The 23,472-nt window shown below is 51.3% G+C and overlaps 2 protein-coding genes across 3 annotated transcripts in view; one reads left to right on the top strand and one right to left on the bottom strand.

The window, feature by feature from the left end:
- The window catches only part of ADI1 (acireductone dioxygenase 1), a 149,614-nt gene that overhangs the window by 32,846 nt on the left and 93,296 nt on the right, over window positions 1–23,472 (top strand). The window lies entirely within an intron of this gene.
- The window catches only part of TRAPPC12 (trafficking protein particle complex subunit 12), a 95,767-nt gene continuing 77,777 nt past the window's right edge, over window positions 5,483–23,472 (bottom strand). For both annotated transcript variants that reach the window (XM_025867690.2, XM_073896943.1), the window contains 6 exons: window positions 21,340–21,412; window positions 18,441–18,514; window positions 13,705–13,803; window positions 7,665–7,765; window positions 6,938–7,025; window positions 5,483–6,758 (listed from right to left, as the gene is read on the bottom strand). In XM_025867690.2, the coding sequence (XP_025723475.1) occupies window positions 6,516–6,758; window positions 6,938–7,025; window positions 7,665–7,765; window positions 13,705–13,803; window positions 18,441–18,514; window positions 21,340–21,412 (678 nt within the window). In that variant the 3' untranslated portion in view covers window positions 5,483–6,515. The remainder of the gene's footprint in view (window positions 6,759–6,937; window positions 7,026–7,664; window positions 7,766–13,704; window positions 13,804–18,440; window positions 18,515–21,339; window positions 21,413–23,472) is intronic.

Here is a 23,472-nt window from a genome sequence, read left to right as displayed (position 1 = left end):
CATAAACTCAGACTAGCAGCAGCAAATATTTGTAGAACTAGTTTCTTGGATGTAATGACTTGTTAAAGTTTGTTATGAGTACTCTTGGTTTCTGTTGATCCTTTTCCTCCCAGAGATGGTCAGTTTTTCTTTATTGTTTTTTGTCCTAAAGCAGAATTGCCATAGAGCAGAACACGGGCACAGGCCCTGTGAGCCAGCCCCACAGACTGGCTCTGTTTGGACATAAATTGCTCGGGATTAATGTGTAGATGCCTTGCCAAGGGGGCTCTTGAAAGCCACAGCTGAGAAGCTGGCGGGCACGGGAGGATCATTTACCGGCTGTGGGAGTGTTTGCCACTGAATTCGTGGGCTCCACGTTCAGGTAAGTTGGTCATGTAACGGGTTAGATTGACACCAGGTCACCCACCGACCTTAAGAAAATTTCTGTACAGTGTGAAACACCGCACAGTCCCCAACCCAGAGACCCGTTTCTTTTAGGCGTCAGTCTGGCTCCAAGAGACCCAAAGCTCGGCTGAAGCTGTTAACTTTTTATTTTTCTCATGGACGTTTTCCTTGCATGTTGCTTTATGTCCTGACTGCCCGACTTTGTGACCAGCGAGCATGTTCTCCCTGGGCCAGATGGTCCACTTACTCGGGTGCAGCTGGTGGCCGGCTGAACTGACTGGGGACCCGAGACCCTAAACCACCGGCAGCACTGTGTCTGGCCACCCCAGCTCCCAGCAGTTTGTCATCAAGGGCTTTTGTCCTCACCACCGTTATTGTCTTGTTGGTGCTGGGAAAGCCCCATTCCAGGAGCACCGCCTGGTGTCCGAGGTTAGTGGGTCACTGGAGGCACCTCATGTTCTCTTGGGAAACTGGACACACGGTTACCTCAGTCTGATCACTTGTGACCATCAAGTCTTGGTTTTGAGGCTAACTCCGGGAGTGAGCTCTCCGGGCTGTGAGGGCTGCCCCTTCTGCATTCTCCAGGTGCCTCTGCTCTTCACCTCATAAAGCCTTTCCACTACTGACGTCAACCTACATCCTACTCTGAAGGGCCTGATGACGGATCCTCTGAATCGGCTCTGTTTGAAAGAAAAATGTTTTTAGAGAGCACTCATCCCAAACAACTGCCTCACTGGTATCTCTGGAAAAGACCAAACTACAAAGTGGATCAAAAGTATAATGGCCAGCATTAGGGACTCCCTTAACTAAGTGAAAGAGCAGATATCACAACAAAATTAAACTTGACATCCAGGGCGCCTGGGTGGCTCAGTCGTTGGGCATTTGCCTCCGGCTCAGGTCATGGTCCCAGGGTCCTGGGATCGAGCCCCGCGTTGGGCTCCCTGCTCAGCGGGGCGTCTGCTTCTCCTTCTCCCACTGCCCCTGCTTGTGTTCCTGCTCTCGCTCGCTCTGTCAAATACATAAAATCTTTAAAAAAAAAAATGACATCCAATGTAAATTCCCCTCCTTAAAATCTGAAGAGTTACTCACCCAGCCTTCCAGCCTCCCTGCTTAACGTGTATTCCCGAACTGTGATCCCGGAAGCCGTGGGTAGCCGCAGAAATGGTGAATTCTAAGCTTGTTTCATGTCCTGAGAACCGGGATTGGTCAGGTTGGGGGCTCCAAAATGTGGCCAGACACAAGTGTAGGAGGGTGCGTCCCCTTTGTGGCTACATACGGGTCGGCAGAAGTGTGGGCTAACCCCGTGCAGCCAGGGTGCCACCAGCCTGCAGCCAGCCCTCGGGGGCATCACAACCAGGGTGGTGAAGGTGGAAGGCCTTCAGGAGGAACGCCAGAGATTATGTAAGCAGGACACTTAAAAGCAAGGGTTTCCAAATCAGAGTGGGATGCCTATTTTAATTAGTATGCAGAAGCCTCCAAAAAACTTAATTCCAAAATCGCTTTGTTGAAAGAACTGTTGTAGTTTTAATTTCTCCACTTGATCTTAGCCAAAAGGCCGAGAAGCGATTAGCTTTAATTTCTCGTTAGCTCTTTACAAGAGGTCCCTAAAACGTCGGACCATCTCCTGCTGCACCCCTCTGTCCCCAAGGCCCCGTCCCCGGAGACTGCTGGGGATGCTCTTCAAAGGTCAAAGGCCACAGAAGAACGTCCTAAACACAAAATCCTCAAATGGATGAGCTCCTGCGATCAGTAGATAAAAAGGCAGAAAATAAGAGGGGAGACCCCTGGTGTGATTGAACTTTTGACCATAGCTGATATTCAGAGCCTGACAGGATTATTTTTTTACTTAATTTTGTGCAGGTCTTTCCCCCAAGCTAAAATAAAACTGTGTCCCCAGAGGGCAAGAAGCAAGCCGGAGGTCACTTCGTTGGGTGCGTGGATCGGCCTGGTGACATTCAGGCTGCAACCCTGTTCTCCCGGGATTTGGAAACAACGGTCTTGCAGATCTCTTCAAAACCGGAAGTGTGGCTCTAGCAGCAGTTCCTCCCCCATCTGTCTTTACCGATCCTGACCCCCGCCCCCCGCCCCGTGTTCACAGATCCGGTAAGAGGCGGACGCTGGGACGGACCTGCGAGAACAGGTGAATAAGCCTCTGAACTCCATCCAGAGAGTTCTGGAGACTTTCTTTGTGCCTTTGTGATGCAGATTTTCTACCCCCAGCTTCTCAGGGACCTCAGAGCAGTGCTTTGAAATGCAAACTTTAGGGAGAGGCTTCTCGTCAGAGGGGGAAGGGGGATGGGGCTTTATCTACTTTTGGCTTCCTTTTAGACAGGAGCTTTTAAAGCTATTTGGGTCTATTAGCAAACACGTTTTTTGTGCCACATGGAACCAAACTGTACTAACAGGAAGCCTAGGTCTCTAGGAATTGGCAAATTGGCGTTGTTTTATAATCTAGAGAATACTAATGTGACAGTTCACAATTGCTTGTTGGCATTCCCTAGAAATGTCTCAGGCTTAAAAAATTGTGATTGAAGCTACTAGAAATAATAAGGAAAACATTCTGTATGCAAGAGACGTGTGATTTTCGGTAAAAGGAGGTCTGAGGAGTGAAGATGCACTTTTGTTGAGGACAAAGAAAGCTGCAGGTTTGTGGAAAAGGTTTTTTTTTTTTTAACTTAAGATTGATTTGTCAGCGTACGTGCGCACGCAGGACTGGCGGGCAGAGGGAGCAGCAGACTCCCCGCTGAGGGGCTCCACCCCAGGGCCCTGGGATCATGACCTGAGCCAAAGGCAGACGCTTAACGACTGAGCCACCCAGGCGCCCCTGGAAAAGGAATCTTTGAAGAGAAATTTTAATGTGTGGTCAAGCTGGCTAAGGTTAAAATTTAGTTTTAATATCAGAAGTGGTACAAAACTGGTTTTTACTCTTAAAATGAAATCATCTTCAGGTTTGCTGTTGACAAGAGACTGTGAAAGTTTCCTTACCTTTTAAATAATGTGCCAGGAAGCCAAGGCTCTGTACCTTACACCAGCTGTTCGGTTTCTGGCCCTTTGACCAAATCAACCGAAGTAGAGTTGACAGCCATCTGTGACCCTCTTCAGTCAAGTGTCCAAACATGTTGATATTTTCGACCAACTTCCCCAAATCAAATTCTAAATAAGGCCTTCCTTGACCTCGAACTAAGTTTTGAGAATTTCCAGGGGGTTCCTGGACCATCTCACGAGATTTGCTCTCTTATACAAAGAACGATGTTACATTAAGTAGGCTTATTTGATGTGTAAAGTTATATGGAAAGCATGTCAAATATGTGATGATAAACCTTAGGCTGCACTGTAGGGGCGAATATTAATATAAATGTTCTACAAATTACGTGAAATTCCTAGAAACCTAGTATGTCCTGGATGATGTTGGTGATAATCTCAGTTATCTTAAAACATACAAAAATAAGCAGCTAGCTTTGTCAGTTCCATAATCACGAACTCTCCTCAGATCTTTAACAAGGGGCAGCCTAAGCCTTGTCGGTTACAGACCAGTTGCTTTACTGTGACGCTCGGCGCGGCCTCTTCCTGCAGAGGCACCTCCCCTTCAGGGAGAGTCAAGGAGAAGACTGGCCAGGACGGGCTTCTGAGAGTCTTACAGTCGGGAAAGTGAGCTGGGTAAGACTTTCTAGAACTAAAGGAACTGCATGAACTTAGAACTATAATTCCATGACTTCTGCTTTCAAACATTGCCTGTTCTTTCGTTTTTCCAGATTTAAGGAAACCTTTGAAGGTATCAACAATTTAAGATACACCCTTGTGAACGAAGATGAAACCATTTTTCTCTGCTATCTCCAGAATTTGCCAACTTAGTCTAAATTCTCATTTTAGTGGCAATATATATGCATGAGTGCACTAAGAATCTGTTCTTGCAACAGGACACGATTGGGAATGTTGATTACGTTACCAGGCTTTGACCTAGACTGTGCTATTTGAGAGCGTTGTAAAGACTCTGAGATGATCAGCTTTCAGGAACTAAGGCCGACCTTATGGAGCCAATAAAGACCCTGGGGGAACAACAGCCTGGCCCCTTGCTTACAGGGTTCCCGGCAGCCTGGCCTGGTGAGCACTTCCTGGCAGGCCGAAGAACCTCAGGATATTTTGGGGACTTTGAGAGGAGAGGAATTCACCTAAATCTGTATGTATTGCAGGCAAAGTCTGACAGCAGGTCCTTGGTGTGGCTTCTTAGCCTGGAGAGGCTTTTGAGGTTCATCCAAGACTCTATGGAAAGTTCCAGCAAAGCAGACTTAATAGAGCCTATACGGTGAGCACTGTTATTCTGCACTTCTATAAATAACCAGGCCGGGTTACTGAAACTAGACTCAATTGGAAAGCAGACTTAGTCTTGCTATGGTTGCTTTGATGGATGTCGGGTGGCTGCAGAGAGACCTTATGTTTCAGTAATATGCCTTCGTGGACCGCAGAGTCTAGTGCTGCTCCTGGGCTGTGAGGTTTTGTTTTCTAGCTGTAAACTGGACTAGGTCCAAATTCTTCTATTTTCTTCCTATATTTGGCTGCAACTCTCCAAACTGATGTGTCCCCTTCTCACTTGGGAGTTGTTGAGAACTAAAACTGCCCTTTTCCTGCAGCCGTGTGAGCTAGAGCCGGACCCCCTGACATACACTCTGGAGAAACCACCCCAGCTCCCGTGGGGGCCACTCAGAAAGCTTGCCAGCCATCCAGTTTCCACTACCTGGCTTTACTTCATCTGAAGATGCTCCCAGCTCTGGAGCTCAGACACTGGGACGGCAGTGACTCGGCTCCACTTCCTTCTGCCTCCACATCGAACACCTGGTTACTCACACCCAGGCCTCACTCGGGAGCCCTCTCTTGCATAGGTGCCTCCCAAGCTGAGACCCAGCTGCTTAATGGAACCGACCTATTCTCCGCGCTAAGAGACGAGGTCAGTGAGCTAGAGCAGTCTACCAGCTCGCTTTCTGGACTGCAGAATTTCCCGGAGATTTCAAAGGCAGGACTCAGGCAGGGGAGGATATGTGCCCCCCAAATATGTTACTTTGGCAAGTGGGTTAGTTTGAGCTGAAGACAATCAGGATGCAGGTTTAAGAAAAACGTTTACTTCTCCCTCAACTACTTAGAAGGGTTTGGATGGGGGCTTTGCTCAGAGGGAGCTGTTCCCAGCTATAAACTTTTATCTGAATGGCTTATCTGTTACAATGGGGCAAAGTTCTGTGAATCCCCCTCTTCTCCCGCTGAAGCCCCAGGCGCCTAGCTCCTTCCTTAGCTCAGGATGGCACAGAAGCCTCAATTGCCTGGCTTGGGTCTCCTATTCTTATGGGTTTCTCTTACGTATGTGATTAAACTTTTCTCCTGTAACCTGTCTGACATCAGTTTGCTTATTAGAACACCCAAAGAACCTAGCAGGGTGGAGAAGAAAACTCCTCCCCTCTACTCTGTAATACTAAAGCAAATGTCCCAGCATACAGGATGAAGGAACACCTAAATCGACATGTGCTTGGTTCAAAAATACCTCGTAGCCCACCTGCTTGTGCACGTTCAGTGGTCTCCCTTGGTTGTACAAACCACAGAAGAAATACGGCGGGTTCTTTCCCCCATTGCCAGGCCTGTCCAGCATCAGCTGAAAAGGAATTGGATGAATACAAGTGATGTGTTTAGGTCTGGGATGTGAGAGGAGCGAAGGAGAGAGAAGGTGCATGGCGGTCTGTTGGGTGTTTCTCTGCCTTTATGCCCACATGTACTGGAGATCTACAGAATGAGAAGAGTTGGTTTTTCAGCTTTTCTCTGAGGATATTCAGAGTTATGAGATGAAGCAGCTCAGCTTCCAAGAATAAACAAAAGGGACCCAGGGCTGCCCCTGAGCCACTGCTGCCCGCGCCCGCCACCCGCAGCCCATGTTCGGCCCCCTGGACTCCTAACCCCCGGCAGAGCTGTGGGCACGGGGCCTGCTGGAGTCCGACAAACCGCCGGACAGTCTGGGCCTCTGCATGGCTCCGGATGAAGAAGACCGCTCCCCAGCACTCGTGGAAGATTTTATTGACTTTGTCAGTCGTGTTCATCTCTTAGCTCCTGTGTCCACCATTCAGAGGCCCTGGGCGCTCCAGGGAGTGAGTGTCCTATGCAAGCTTGAGGCACTGGGTGTTGAAGCTGTCCCCCTCCTTGCCGGCGACTGCCTCGAGCAGGGACTGCTTCTTCTGCATGCTGCGAGAAGACTCCAGCTCGTACATGGTGGTCAGGTTGAAGAGCACGCTCTCGTGCAGGTAGTGCTTGGGGTCCTGCTGGACCATGGCCTCCAGCTGCCGGAGGGAGTCCTTGAGTTTGCCCAGGTAGAGCAGACACACGGCGGCATTGTTGTTGGCCTGGGGGGAGGACACAGGCATGGGATTGGACCCGGCGGCCATGTGTCTGCTCGCGGGGGGGCGGGAGGTGGGCAGCCGAGGCCGGCCCTGCCGGGAACGTGCCCACCCACTGGGGATGGGTGCCCATGGACGCTGGACAGGCCCCCGATGTCAGCCCCCGGCTCTTGTGGGGGCCTTACCACGGCATTTGTTGGGTCAATCCTGAGGATTTCTGTGAAGAATCTGTGGGCTTCTGCAAAGTTATTCTGACCGAGGTGAAGGAACGCTCTGGAACATAAAGGACAGAGCAGTGAAGCAGGAAGAGGGGTTAACGGCACAGACAGGAGCGTGCCGCATCTCCTGGGCATGCTTCTGAGCAGCCTGGTGCTGGGGGTGGGGGGGGAGGATGGACGCTGCAGCTGCAGGAGCCACATCGTGTGCCCGGCTGGCAAATGAACTCTTGTGACAGGTGAAGTTACGACCTCTGACTGAAGTGACTGCCTGCTATAAAAACGGACACCCGCGTGCTCGCTACTTTCTGCAGCAGTGTGAGCTCTGCTCCCGGCCCAGGCTCCGTCTTCGTAAACCCCCACCTCCACCCAGCTCCACACTGTGCGTGTGACTCCTACAGACATGAAAACATGGGCATTAAAGCAGCTGGGGGGGGGCTAGAAAGAATACACATTTATGCAAATTTATGTTGAAAATGGGCAATATAAACAGTACTTTGAAAAACAAGGGGAAAACATTTTAAAGTCTGTTGAGACTGAAAGGTGCCTAAGTTCAAGGAGACACCAGTGGGTGCGTCGGGTGGTGACGACTTGTGTGTCAGGTCTGGGACGTGAGGCAGGAACACCGTCCCTAGAGGGCTTTACTACACAGAATCTTGGGAGATTTGAGAAAGTAGTCTTTTTTAAAGAGGTTTACCTGTTCATTAAGACCATTATCTCGCCTTGCAGTCCATCCAGTTTCTGGGTTACTTTCTCCACGTCCTGAAAATACTTCTCAGCTGTTTTGATGTCTCCAATCTGCTTTGACAAAGTTACTTAGGTAACAAAATTAGCAAGTGTACATCCACACACACGGTTTCATGATGGGTCAGTTCAGAAGACATGTTCGCACCAGGTGGGGAACCTCTGGTAACATCACTAATCATTATTTCTTGTAACAGTGAATGCAATTTAGGACACAGGGGAAGGTCAACACCCATAGGTCAGGAATGAACTGAATTACATGCCTTATTAAGTTTTAGTTTTTAATTTGTACCTTTTGAAAGGAATCCATCATTAAGCAAAATAATAAAGGATAACTTTCAGGGGCGCCTGGGTGGCTCAGTTGTTAAATGTCTGCCTTTGGCTCAGGTTGTGATCCCGGGGTCCTGGGATCGAGCCCCACATCGGGCTCCCTGCTCCGCGGGAAGCCTGCTTCTCCCTCTCCCGCTCCCCCTGCTTGTGTTCCCTCTCTCACTGTGTCTCTCTCTGTCAAATAAATAAAATCTTAAAAAAAACCCCACAATAAAACAGATCAATGAACCCAGGAGCTGGTTCTATGGAGAGATCAACAAAATTGATAAACCTTTAGCCAGACTCATGGAAAAAAAAGACTCAAAATCACAAATGAGAGAGGAGAAATAGCCAACAGAGAAACAGAATTATAACAATACTGTGAAAAATTATAACAAATTGGACAACTGAGAAGAAATGGGTAGATTCCTAGAAACACAAACTACTAAAACTGAAACAGGAAGAAATAGAAATTTTGAACAATCCAATTTCCTGCAGTGAAATTTAATCACTAACTAAAATCTCTCAACAAAAAGTCCAGGACTAGATGGCTTCACAGGGGAATTCTACGAAACATATAAAGAAGAGTTAATAATATTCTTTTCAAACTCTTCCAAAAGAACAGAAAAGGAAGGAAAACTTCCAAATTCATTCTATGAGGCCAGCATTACCCTGATACCAAAACCAGATAAAGACACCACAGAAAAAGAGAACTATAGACCAATATCCCTGATGAACATAGACGTAAAAGTCCTCAATAAAATATTAGCAAGCCCAATCCAACAATACATTAGAAAAATAATTTACCACAATCAAATGGGATTTATCCCTGGGCTGCAAGGGTGGTTCACTATTTGCAAATCAATGTGATACATTACATCAATAAGAGAAAGGATAAAAACCATGTGATCATTTCAATAGATGCAGAAAAAGTATTTGACAAAGTACAACATCCATTCATAATAAAAACCCTCAACAATGTAGATTTAGAGGGAACATCCCTCAACATAATAAAGGGCATGTATGAAAAAAACACAGATAACATCCTCCTCAAGGGGGAAAAACAGAGCTTTTCCCCTAATGTCAGGAACAAGACAGGGATGTCTACTCAGCACTTTTATTCAACATAATACTGGAAGTCCTTGCCTCAGCAATCATACAAGAAAAAGAAATAAAAGGCATCAAAATTGGTAAGGAAGAAGCCAAACTTTCGCTATTTGCAGATGACATGACACTATATACAGAAAACCCAGAGACCACCAAAAAGCTACTAGAACTGACAAATTCAGTAAAGTCACAGGGTATAAAATCAGTGTATAGAAATCTATCGCATTCCTACACCCTGATAACGAAGCAGCAGAAAGAGAAATCAAGGAATCTCATTTACAACTGCACCCAAAATAATAAAATACCTAGGAATAAACCTAACCAAAGAGGTAAAAGTACTCCGAAAACTAGAAAACACTGATGAAAGAAATTGAAGACACAAAGAAATGGAAAGACATTCAATGCTCGGGGATTGGAAGAACATATATTGTTAAAATGTCTATATTAGAGCAATCTACAGATTTAATGCAATCCCTATCATAATACCAATAGCATTTTCCCCAGTGTTAGAACAAACAATCCTAAAATTTGTATAGAACCACAAGACCCCGAATAGCCAAAGCAATCTTGAAAAAGAAAAGCAAAGCTGGAGGCATCACAATTCCAGACTTTAAGTTATATTGCAAAGCTGTAGTGTTCAAAACAGTATGGTATTGGCACAAAAACAGACACATAGATCAATGAAACAAAATAGAAAACCCAGAAATAAACCCACAATTATATGGTCAATTAATCTTCAACAAAGGAAGCAAGAATATACAATGGGGAAAAGACAGTCTCTTCAAAAAATGGTGTTGGGAAAACTGGACCGCTTTCTGACACCATACACAAAAATAAACTCAAAAATGATTTAAAGACCTAAATGTGAGACCTGAAACCATAAAATACTAGAAGAGAGCACAGACTATAACCGCTGTGACATCAGCCGTAGCAACGTTTTTCTAGAGAAGTCTCCTGAGGCAAGGGAAGCAAAAGCAAAAATAAACCAGTGGAACTACATCAAAATAAAAAACTTTTGCACAGTGAAGGAAACAATCAAAACTGAAAGATAACCTACTGAATGGGAGAAGATATTTGCAAATGACATATCTGATAAAGGGTTAGTATCCAAAATATATAAAGAACTTACAGAATACAACACCCAAAAACCAAATAATCCAATTAAAAAATGGGCAGAAGGCATGAGCAGACATTTCTCCAAAGACGACACACAAATGGCCAAAAAGACACATGGAAAGATGCTCAACATCACTCGCCATCAGGGAAATACAACTCAAAACCACCGTGAGCTCTCACCTCACACCTGTCCGAATGGCTAAAATCAACAACACAAGAAACAACAGGACGTGGAGAAAGGGGATCCCTCACGAGCTGTTGGTGGGAATGCAAACTGGTGCAGCCACTGTGGAAAACAGGATGGAGGGTCCTCAAAAATTAAAAACAGAGCTACCATACGACCCATTAATTCCACTACTAGGTATTTACCCAAAGAAAATGAAAACACTGATTCAAAGGGAAACACACCCCCTTATGTTTATAGCAGCACTATTTACAATCGTGTCCACCGACTGATGAACGGTTAAAGATGTGGTGTGTATACATAGACAATGGAGTATTATTCAGCCATAAAAAAGAATGAAACCTTGCCATTTGCAATGACATGGATGGAGCTAGACAGTATAATGCTAAGTGAAATCAGAAAAGTACGTACTATATAATTTCACTCATACTTGGAATTTAAGAAACAAAGGAGCAAAGGGGAAAAAAAAGAGAGAGAGACAAACCGAGAAACGACGGTTAACTACAGGGAGCACAGGATGGTGACCAGCGGCGGGGGGGGGGGGGGGGGAAACAGGTGACTGGGGCTGAGCGCACCTGTTGTGAGGAGCAGCGGGTGAGGTACGGAGGTGCTGAATCACACGTTGTACACCTGCGACTAGCATAACACTGCATGTGAACTACACTGGAATTAAAAAACTCAATAAATATGTAAAAATTCTTAAATAAAGCTTAAAACACATACACACAATGTTTCAGTACAATAAGCCAGGCCCCAAGTCACTTGTTGGGGTTGGGACTGGTAACATGACAGGGACCATCACATTCACAAATTTCCAAGTCATACTGGGACCCAATACAGAACTCTAGTTTCTGTCCAACCAAACCAAGCCACACCCAGCACCCATTAAACACCCAAGGAAGCCTGCTGGCTGTCCTGAAGTGGAGCTGACAGGGACAGCCCTGACTGCTGACAGCCTGGCAACAACCCGCACTTTCCTTCCAGAAGCTCTGGCGGAGGTGTGTTGTAAGGGGAAGTACCACCGTTTTAATTTCCTTTACAGAAATGCAGAATTCAGACAGTTTGTGGTCGGGCAACAGTCCAAGGGTCAGTGAAAGGTGTTTTGAGGAGTTCCCGAGTGCTTAGGTCTCCTGGTCCCTTGCCTGGGATTCAGTGAGTCCTTCGTCCCCTGTTTCCCCGTCTCCGTTTGGAGGGAATTCCTGACCAGGCGTCACCTCCCTCAGCTCCGAGAACAAGGAACACCACGAGCTTCCCCCGTGGTGTTTGCCACCGTCCCCAAACCAGGTGGACGCCAGACAAAGCTCTGGAAGCTAGTGCCTTTCTCTCCAAGATTCTGTGTCCAGACATTTCTCTCAACGACCTGAGGCCAGAAACATGTCCAGGGAAATGCTCACAGAGTCCCAGCCTGACGCGGACCTCAGGACTGTGGGATCCACGGCTCCCGCCCGAGACTACTTCATGCGTCGGGGTTCTTAAGTGGACGTCCAGCATACATTCCTCCAGCTGTGTAAACTGAGACTCCGAAATGACGTTTCTGGGTTTGTCCTACTGGGTTCCAGGCACAGCACTGTGCTCTCTATGTGGCTTGTCTTGCTCAGTCTGCACAATGACCTCACAGGACAATCACGAGCATCCATGGCACACGGAGAAGATACGGCTTACGTGCTAGCGGGGCACGAGAACAGACAGAAACCCAGTCTTCCAGCCTCAACATCCACGCCGTCGGTCAGGGAAGGCCGCCCTTGAGAGCCCCACAACGGAGGCCCCTGACGGCCCCAGGAGGGACTCAGACCACAGCTGGCCCTCAATGTCAGGCCGTCCTTGGACCCAGTGCAGGTCTCATCTGCTTTCCATGAACAGTATGGGCTAGGAGTGGGAGGAGGAGACGCAAGTGTGTGGTATGGAGGAGGGGGCTGTGCATGTGTGTGTGACCTTGGGGTGTAGGAGTGTGTGCGCATGGACGTGTGCGGACTGGGGGTGTGGGAGTGTGTGCGCATGGATGTGTGTGTGCATGTGTGTGTGAACTTGGGGTGTAGGAGTGTGTGCGCATGGATGTGCGTGTGCATGTGTGTGTGACCTTGGGGCGTAGGAGTGTGTGCGCATGGATGTGTGCGGACTGGGGGTGTGGGAGTGTGTGCGCATGGATGTGTGCGGACTGGGGGTGTAGGAGTGTGTGCGCATGGATGTGTGTGTGCATGTGTGTGTGCAGGGTGTGGACGACGGGGGGTGTGGGAGGACAGGGCCACCCTTCAGTGAAGAGAACCTGAGCTCTGGGCTCAGAGAGCCCTTGTTCAGAGTCTTCCTGGTACGCTTATGCCTCGGGCCTCGGGCAGCTCACTCAACCACAGGGAAGCCTCCGTTTGCTAATCTGTAAAATGACTGGTAATCCCCACGGTAGAATGGCTCTGCACGGCGCCCACTCAGGGTGATGGGTTCTCCAGAGACGTCCGGCCCTTCTCCGACTATCAGGGGCCGTCCTTTGCCCATCCTCCTTTCCCCAGCCCCAGCTCGGGGGCGTTATGGCAGAAGCCCTACAGATGGAGGGTGGGCCGGGGGCAGAGGCCCTTAGGCTCAGCCTGCAAAGGTGGGATGGCCGTCCTGGGAGAGACAGAAGTGAGGAGGGGCACACATCCCTCTATCGCCAAATGGTCCAGGAAGATGCTCCCGGCCTCGGCGCTGTTCTTGGCAAGAGGGTGTTGTCCCTCACCCTCTGCCCCATTGGGGCTACTTCATTCTGGACTTTGTGCACTCCTTCCAGCAAAACAGCAGCAAGGGACTCTGTTATCAGCCAAGTTCAAATAAGATTCTGTATGGCTTTATCAGCGCTCTTCCAAGTGCAACAGGATGATTTCTAAAGTGATCTGTTTCAAAGCTTCACCAATGAAAGTCTATGGAAACTCACATTTAGCAATTTGGCTTCCTGATCCCGTCAAAGCCAGGGGGACTTAATACAGTCAAACCAGAACTACTATAAAGAACTAAACCTTTAACATTTGATGCAAAACATTTTTTGAGCTTTTTCAAGATTTTATTTGAGAGAGCACTAGCAGGGGTTAGGGCAGAGGGAGAGGCAGGCTCCCTGCTGAGCAGGGAGCCAGACGTGGGGCTCGATCCCAGGACCCTGGGATCATGACCTGAGCCGAAGGCAGACGCTTCACCGACTAAGCCCCCCAGGCGCCGCTCTGTGCTATTTCTTATCTACAGAATGAACGCTGAGTCCCAAGCCACCCAGGCAGGGACCGTCCGCCGTAGCTCGCGTGCCTGGTGTGGCATGTACCTGAAGGAAAATCCGGCCGATGCCACTGAGCAGCTGTAGCTCCTGCTCTGGGTAATACTGGATAACCGAGTGATAAGCATCCACAGCCAGCACATAGTCCTATGGGGAGAACAACCGGAAGAACATCTTAGAGTTAAAAAGATCACTCTCAGGTTTGCGAAGTTAGCAGCTCAAGTACCTGCAGATCTGCATGTGGAGAGAGGGCACGTGAATACGTGAGCTGGGCGGAAGCAGGAAACCCGGTGCTGGAAGCCGGGCCCACGAGGGGCGTGCAGGCTGGTATGACAACAGGGCACACCGGGGTTCCGAGTTCTGTTCGAAACCAGAGTCAGGAAACACCTTCCTCTCCCTCTTCCTGCTTCCACCTACATGGCAACAGGAATTCACCTGCACTCTCTCTTTCCTGTAAAATCATTAAGTAAATTGGTGAACTTCGTCTTGTCACTATCTGCCAATTCCATAAACCAAATTTATTAACAGCATCTCTTACATGTTTTCTATGCTAGAAGGTGAGGGAAATTCCTTGCACGAGAACACACAAGACACCGCACCAAACACTGTAGCTGAGAGCGGGCATAAGATGCGGCCGCGCTGGAATGTGGCGCCCGCGACCCCGGCCGTGTCAGAGCTGTGTGCGTGACACTGAGCGGCCTTCACCAGCCTCTCCGGGTCGTCGGCGCACCCCCCACGCCGCCCCGTGGGAGCGGCCCGGCCACCCCTGCACTCCCCTGCCGCCCCCCTCCAGGGCCGGCCCATGGGGGGGGGGGGTGCGCGGCCGATGCCGAGTCATGTAAACCCTGTCCATCCACAAGTAAGAGGTGGAACCGATCACCTCTCTCAGGTGCGACTAAGTCACCTGGCAGAGTCGCCGGGGACACGGCCCTTGGCTTGTGTCAAGCCCCCCACAAACCCCGGCTCTCCGGAACAGCAGTGATCACTGTGACGTTCACTGGAAAGGCTCAGTGGCGGGTGGTGTGTTTTCCCCGCATCACAGCACACGGCCACAAGACAGACGGCAGCAGACGCACTTGGTCACCCCCACAAGCACTTTATTCTTCTGCTTTTTCAGTCTGATCCAAATTGGGGCTGGAGTTACTAGTGTGCTAATTGGAATGGTCTACAGAAAGACAGGTGACAAGTAAAATTCCAGTTTCGCAGGAAAAGAATGAAACAACTCTCTCCAGTCTGGCACCTTCCAGGGAAGCTCGTTAAGACAAATTTTATTCAAGATGCAGTGCTCACAAGGAACCTGACAGCACATGCCTGTCCCTCCCCACGGCTTCGTGCTATCACTGCCGCCCACGGCAGGGCTGTGCTTGTTTGAGGGTTGTGTGTGCACGCACACGTGTGTGAACACGCACGAGTGTGTCAGCGTGGGAGACGTGTGGGCACGGGTGCAAGTGTGAGGGCAGGGAAGCACGAGTGTGAGAGCAAGTGGGTACACGTGTGCACAAGCGTGAGCTCGTGTGAGCAAGTGTGTGCTGAGGGGCACCTCTCGTGGGGGAGGCAAGTGCCTCCCACTGCTTGGTGGCTGGTGCAGGGCCCCGAGGTGGCTGAGGCCCCAGCTGAGTGTGCACGGGGTGCCCCCATGAGCTCCGGGGGTAAGTCACCCACTGTAATTCAACACCTGCCCCTTACTGCCGCTTTCCAGTGAACAAAAGGCAGGTCTGATCTTCCTGTTAGCGCTCGAGTGTCACTGAGACGTGTGCCCCAAATCTTGGCTCGGGTGTCACTCACTCCGGCCAGCGCCATGGACAGCCAGAGCCAGGATGTGGAGGGTGGTGACATGCCCACTTCCACGGAAGTGCAAGCCCACGGAAGCCAGTGTCACCCCCTCACAGCTCTGGTTCAGCGCCTGAGGCCAGGAGTCAGTGTTTCCGAAGATAATCTGATATGAAAGGACAGCTTTCAGAAACCAAGCAATGATCCCTGATGGAGTTATTCTGCCGTGGATCTGTGCAAACGCGACACTCCTGGGAGAATAAACCAGGGCAGATCCACAGGCGTGGGACGCGCGTGGGAAAGCTGGCTTCCCGGCAGGAGGTCAGACCATGGAGGCGGAGGGACCGCCACCAGGCCAGCTGCGCTAGCGGGGCCTGCTCCTGCAGGGCCTGGATGGGAGATGGCCCGGGAGCGCCTGCGGCCTCGGGGACGAGCTCCGGAATGTTTTGCGGAGCCTCTCGGCAAAGGAAGCAGAGCGGGAGCGTGCTACAGAGCTTCCCGAAATTATCATTGCTTGACATGGTTTATTTGCTGGAAGTGGAGGGAATACTGTCTCTTAAAAGGAAAATGGCTCAAATGAGCTTTTTTTTTTTTTTTTTTACATTTTTAAATTTTTATTTATTTGAGAGAAAGAGAGAGAGCACGAGGAGGGGAGAGGGAGAAGCAGGCCTCCCGCGGAGCAGGGAGCCGGACTCAGGACTCGATCCCAGGACCCTGCGGTCATGACCTGAGCCGAAGGCAGATGCTCAACCGTCTGAGCCCCCCAGGCGCCCCTCAAATGAGCTCTTTTGAGAGTTCGCCCCACTGCAGACCGCACAGACTGGCTCTGGGAAAGGCCATGAGTGCGCTGCTTACAGGACAGGCCTGTTCTAGCTCAGTGCTCACCCTTCTCCCTCTAGAGCTACGCTGGTTTGGTGGCCGCGAAACTGGATTTACAACCGTTTGCAGCCAGAGAGGGTTTGTGTGGATGACTGAAGTGGAAGCAGCTGGTTTACGTGGCTGCGTGGTCCCTCAGCTGATGCCTACGTGGGGCCGGGAGCGGGGGTCCCTGCGGCACAGCGAAGCAGTAGGTTCTGGTCAGCTGGCGTGGTGCCCCAGCACTACCACGGGTCTAAGGAAAGGGAGTGGCATTCAAAATGTGGGACTGGGCAAATCTCCCCAGCCACGGCACACCTGTCCCCGGGCCTGACGGCACATCCTACAGGTATTTGGGGCTGAAACGTACGAGGGGATTTCTTGTCATAAAAAAGTTAATATTTATTTCACTGCAACAGACACATTACCGACAAGAACTGAGTGGCTGATGATAAAACTCGCTGTCGGCCACGAGCAGCACAGCCCCACGTGGCCAGAGAATGTGCACGCAGGTGCTTACTCAGGCTTCCACCGCACAATGTTCCCTTTATAACTCACGAAAATGGAAGATTAGTGGAAAATTCCAATTAAACTGCATTCATCATAAAGTACTTTTGAAACAGTAGCAGGCTCTGTCTTGGGTCCTGACGACGTAGGCGGAATACTTACGTGGGGTGCTTGATGGTACTGTTACCACCACAGTACACCAACAAAAGCACTTATCCCATGATCTTCTATTAATGTGTCTGAGCGATGCAAATAAAAATCTACCAGTGGAACAGGTAACTTCCCTCCTGGGGAGTCTTAGCCCCATGATTAATGAAACGTCAGTCCCGTGAACAATCTGCTCTTTCTTGGTACAAGCCGTGGGCTTCCCGTGCGGCTGCAGTGGCCCCAGGGCGGGGGGCTGGAGCGTGGGGCTCCAGAGTTGGGGAGAATGGCCTGTTGACAGGGGCAGAGGGGGCAGGGCCCCAGCTCCCGGGAGGGACCTGCTCACTGAGGGAACATACTCCCTCCTGCCCACACACACACACCGGGGGCGAGACCACGAGGGATGTCAGCGCTCGGGCAGCCACCTGGGCAGAAACACCGGCTGCGCACACAGCAGGGAGAACGCTCTGAGCTCCTTCACCCCACACCGTCCGTCACCCTGTGTGCTGAGGGGTGCTGCGTGAATGTCAGAGCTGGAGGGACTTCAAAGACAGCTCTGAGCCTCTTCAGAGCCGGCGCCTGGGGCTCTGCAGGGTCACCGTCTGCGCCCTCGTGCCCCACCCCTACAGGGGCCACCTGCGCACCCAGGGCAGGCTGCTCTAAAGCTGGTTCAGAGCACCTGTCGTCTCCCTGACCGAGTGGGCGCAGGGCTGTGCTGGGAATGCACGCCCGCAGCCAAGCCCTCCGCGCGGCGCCCAGGGCCCAAGCCTCACACACAGGGCGGCGGCGTAACATGGCAGTCGCGCCGGGGCCAGCCATGGGACTCACCCCCCCGCGCCAGACCGCCTGCTCTGCTTTGCTGACGATCAAGCTCAGGAATGACCTCGGGCACTGCCGTAGCCCTCCCCGTCCCCTGCCGCCGCTGCAGGTGCGGCCGTGCCACCAGCGGGGTGCGGGTCGGCCTGCCCCAGGCCCCAGCTGGGCCAGGCAGCTGTGTGCAGGTTCCCAGAGGAGGGAGGAGCTGAGAACAGCGGGAAACAAAGGAGCAACGTCGAGTTCAGCCTCCTGGATGTGTGGGCTGCCTCCTGGGGGGCGGAGGCTCCATGGGGTGGGGGGTGCCGTCCCCGAGACACAGGTCTCGTGGGGAAGCCCGGCTCCAGATGCCACAGGCATCCACCAGCATGTCTGGTCAGGGCAAGGGAAAACACCCCCCTTCCACGGGGACCTTTCTGGGATGGAATCCAGAGAAAACCATACGGGGGGTGGGTATAGGGAGGAGGAGGATGATTCTAATTAAATCACTGAGACCCATGTCTGAACAATCAAACTTGACAAGGTAAACTATATTCTGCTGAGATTCCTTTCAGTATAATCTAACGTCGTCCAGGAGTGTGTTACTGAGCTCTCTGCTTGGGCTAAGCCTCCTGCTCACCGCGGGGCACTTCCTCATCGGGGTCCCAGCCGCCCCGCGCAGCTTCTGCTGACACCCCCTTCCAGAGCGGACGTACCTTCATCAGGAGCAGGCAGTTCGCCATGGAGCACATCACCCGGCCCAGGCGGGACCGCCACAGCTGAACGGAGGCTGCAGGAGAAGGGCAGCGGTGAGCGTGTGCGCGTTGGAGGCGCGTCCTGGCCCTCGGCCATGGTCTTGTCACCGTGGCTGCTGAGCACAGGGCATCAGGCCAGCGCTCTTGGCTTGGGGAGAAGACTGGATGCAGAAGGGACCCAGCAAGAACAGGAGGCTAACGGGTCAGCTTCAGGGCCGACAGGAGACCACACAGCCCAGCCAGGGCCATGCTCACAGAGGATGAACACAGGGGTCTGCCTGCGGTCGGGCCACTGTCCAGACACTGGACCCCTTTCCAGGTGACCTGTGGGAGGCACCACCCACCTGCCTGGGGGCGCAGTCCAGCCGCAAGCCCCCGGCTGCAGGGCTGGCAGATGGCTGGCCCACCAGGGTGTCTGCACACCGAGCTCTGCGTCCTGGGATCGGCCTTCTCCAGGCCCCACTGCAGAACCTCTCAGATGGAAACTGTAACTACCACCCTGCCTTCCAGACTCTGTGAGCATCAGTGTGCGGAGGGCACAGAAGTGCTGCCTAAAAGCTCAGGAGCGCTCTCCCGTGGGAGGGAGGAGGTCGGCAATGATGCAGAACCAAAGCCAGCTCCCCAGGGGGTGGCTGCCCAGTGGTGGCGTGTGGTCACACACATGGCCCAGGAGGGAGGTGGGAGTGGGGGTGGACAGGGGAGCACGGTGGGAGTGGGGAGGAGGGGGAGGAGGGCGGGGGCACACCGGCCCGGTCAGATGGTTCAGCGGAGGGCTGGAGGCGCACTTGAATGACCACACTCCAGGGAGCCTGCCTCATCCCCGAATCTGACCATCCTGCTGCTGCCAGGACCGATGGCCAACTGCGGGGTAACAACTGCCTAGAAATTATGCTTATTCTTGGACTACCTCAGAACACAAGAAACTTAATTGCCAGAATTAAGAACTTAACTCACTTCTTTCACCAATTAAAAATACGTTAGCTGCTTACAACATCATCTTTGTGAAAAGAAAAATTCTGAACAGTATCTTTTGTTGATGAACATAAAATATGGGCTGTCTCAGTGATCCGCAATTTATCTCCACAGACTTCTTTCAAGAGCGAATTCTTCCCCATTCACTTGAAATCTGTTTATCTGTTATGACCTTTAGCTCTCTAGGAACTGCTTTCTGAGATCTAGTAAACTACCTGCGAATTCCCCTAAAACAGGCCCTCAGTGGGGAAAAGTGACCACGTGCAGACAATACCAGAGAACAGGAAGTCGGAGGGTGAGAGACCTCTCTCCTTGCTAACCGGCCTGCAGCTACACTGCTGGGAAGGACGTGTGCGCCCGTACACACACACACACACACACTGCTGGGAAGGACGTGTGCGCATGTACACACGCATGTACACATGCACACACTGCTGGGAAGGACGTGTGCACGCACGTACACACACACACTGCTGGGAAGGATGTGTGCGCATGTACACACGCATGTACACATGCACACACTGCTGGGAAGGACGTGTGCACGCACGTACACACACACACACTGCTGGGAAGGATGTGTGCGCCCGTACACACGCACGTACACACACACGCAGGTACACACTGCTGGGAAGGATGTGTGCACACGTATACACACACGTACATGCACACACTGCTGGAAAGGATGTGTGCACACGTACACACGCACAAACATACACACATACATGCACACTGCTGGGAAGGATGTGTGCACATGTACACACGCATGTACACATGCACACACTGCTGGGAAGGATGTTGTGTGCATGTACACACGCACATACACACACTCGTACATGCACACACTGCTGGGAAGGATGTGCACGTGCACACACACACACACACACACACACACTCTCCCCTACACACCTGGCTGTCCTTTGGGATTTCTCAAACAAAGGACACTATATTTAAAGCACAAATGTGGCCCAGGGCTGTTGGCCCCAAAGGCAAACAGCTCCTGCCCACGCTGTTCTCCCTTCTCATGCTCCTGCGTGTGGCCAGGCTCACCATACCCCTGGGGGCACCAGCACGGCTCTCCACCTGCAGTGTTCCCCTCCCCAGGCCACCTCGCCTGCTTTCGGCCCATCGTTCTTCCCCGGGCAGTTTCAGAAGAGGCCCACCACTTGCCAGAGTAATGCATATGCTGGTCAGTGGTGTGCAGAGCCTGCTCTGAGTCAGGCACACGGAGGTGGAAACTGCCCCTGGAGGTGAGAGAGAGCGGGACCGATGCTCTGGGGAAAGGGAAGGACAGGCCCTGAGGAAGGAGTGGTAGGTGAGGGGCTTCTCAGGGGGGTGCCGTTTGAGTTGGGTTTTGAAGCATAATTAGAAGTTCATCCCTCATGTTCTCAAGAAGTTGTGGCCAGCATGATCTCAAAATGTAATCGGCTCCAGCAGCCCAGTGCTCAGTGTCAAGACTGAATTTGTCAGCCTGGCCTCATCGGCTGTGTACAGGGCCCTCTTCCTCTCCTCTGCAGGACTACAGGGCCTCATGCTCCCCGTCAGGGCTGTAGACCTGGTGGGCAGCACCCCCCTCCCAAGGACGCCCCTCCCAGGAAGGCCTGGGCTCCTCTCTGTCCCAGCACCTGCCTAGCGTGGAAGCCACACTGGTTTCTGGATTACTGGGTGTAGGCAGGTCCTCTGCACCCAACGGTGCTGCCTGTGGGCAGCCCTCACATCTACATTTGCTCTTCATGTATCAAAAGTGCCAGGCCTGGTGCTTGGCTTCCCAAAACAGGAACGAGCATATGAATGCATGCAAGGACCAATGCAAAGGATGAGACACAAGGAAACCTTTGGGGCCGAATCTTCTGACAACTCTCGATAATTAATGAAAAGTCTGGCCACTGACCTTGTCTGTTCTCCTGTGTGATGCTGCTCATGCTTCCGTCTTCAGCTAAGCCTTGCTCCAAATTTGTTAGGATCTGCAGTGATTCCAAATAAGAACAACAAAATCATAAAAAATGAATTTGCTTCTAGACTTTGTCATAATATGTCCTAGGAGGAGCAGATTTCTCTGTCTGAAAACCAATTTGTCAAGGAATGTTTCACACGGACACATTTTAAATACTGCCATTCACCACCAGGGAGGCATAGCGGGGGGAAGCCGCTCCCTAGCGGATGGTGGAGGTTGGGTTTATGATGCTCATAAAGCTCTCTGAGACATCAGCCATAGGGTAGCTTTTTTCTCTTTTTAAGAAAAGCATCAAGTATGTTACATGAAAGGGTGATTAGTCACTTCTATGGAAAGATCAGTCTCATCCCTCCAGGGCACCAGGACGGGGGTGGCCCTTTTAAATGCATCAAATACTTTCTGAGCACCTGTCACTTTATATGGCTTCCACGGTTTGGGTCATAACTTTGGGTTGCTTCTTTTGTGGTTTGGCTTTTCTTGAAAAGAAAAAAGGCTGTTACCACTGGAATCTGGGCAGAGAGTGTGTTTTTTGAGTGGCAGGATGAGGGTAGCAAAGCCTGGAGAGTAAAGACTTTGCTGGGGAGAAAAAGTGTTAATTGAAGAAAGACTGTATCACAGCTCTGTCATTACTGCCTTCAGGGCATGTGGTTTTGGGAAAAATCCTTTTGTTCATCAGATTGTCTTGCCAGTTAACATCTCCCTCAATGACCCACCCCGATGAAGAACCGGCTTTGCGTGGACACAGCAAGGAGGGTGAGCGAGGCCTCTCTGCACCTGCAGGAGTCTCTCGCTGACTCCTGACACGCTGGGGTCAAAGCCGGAACCGCAGAGGTTATCTAGTGGGGTCTAAACTGGGTCAAATGACATTTTTCAGCTAATGTGTCTTCTGATAAAAGATCATGAAAACAAACTGGGGCCAGGAAAGGAAGTCTTGACAGTGCTACTGATTTAACTAACCTCGGCTGGAATGGAGAGTGGATGGGAAAGGAGAAGGGGCAAGAATTGCTGAAGAAGAGCAGGTGGCATGGCATCCTCCTGGTCACTGGGTAGGACGCAGGGGGAGGAGTGGGTGTCTAAGCAGAGGCAGGCCGTAGGCACCGTGAGGGCAAGGTCACAGGTTGGCCTCACACCATGGCATCTCTGTGGGCTGCCGAGGACCCACCTCCGGGGCTACTTATCTGCAGCCTGGGCTGAATCACAGGACGCCAGGAGCCCCGGGACTGGACCAGTGACTCGGGAGGGAGGTGGGGGGAGAGCCGGCAGGGGAAGGGGCAGGCTACTCTGGGGCAGGAACAGAAGAGGAGAAATGTCCCAGGAAAGAAAGTGGGAGCCCCCACCCCTCTGATGCCGATATGCAGACTTCATACAGTCACAGTGCGCTCACCTCCAGAACGTTAGTTCTGTAAAGGAAACTGATGCAAACACGGGCAACCAAAGCCTGAACTGTCTAGTCTGCAACTGTGGTAAGGTCCCATTTCCCTTCCCCATCCCTTCCGTCCCTGACAAAGTGACCGAGGCCCACATCCAGGCTGGACGCTGGCAAGCACTCCTGGGTCTGCTCCCCACAACGAGCAAGGCAGGATGCACCAGCCTGGTCCACGAGGTGCACCCCATTTACACTCCTCCAGAAATCCTCTAAGTTCATGGACCCTGGAGCATACATATGACCTTGGCATCTGGTATTTTAAACTTCAGGTTCTGATTTTTATGCTTATGGTGTGACCCCAAACCCTGCACTTTGGTGAGCTTCACCACTCTGGGGACCGATGGCCTGGGGACCACAGTGTGTGGGAAAGCTCTGGGGAAGGAGCCTCGTACCTCTCCCTTTTGTGAGCTGTCACGGGCTGCAGGTGGCATGGGGTAGTTCTGGGGAATGGGTTTTATGCATGAAGCATCCTGTGTACAGACAACTGGCGGCTGGCCCTAATTCAAGGACCCAAAGACCAACAACCTACTTGAGTCCAGACTAAAGTGAGAGCACGTCTGCCCTAGAGGGGCATGGATTTCCCTAGAAAGTCCTGGGACCTACCCACGCCCACCGCCGTCTCCTAGGGGAGCTTTTGGAAAAGA

This window comes from Callorhinus ursinus, unplaced genomic scaffold (assembly GCF_003265705.2).
Source record: "Callorhinus ursinus isolate GAN/ISIS: 27379988/994484 unplaced genomic scaffold, GSC_fseal_2.0 scaffold10, whole genome shotgun sequence".
NCBI lineage: Eukaryota > Metazoa > Chordata > Mammalia > Carnivora > Otariidae > Callorhinus > Callorhinus ursinus.
This window is presented reverse-complemented; position numbering and strand designations above follow the sequence as displayed.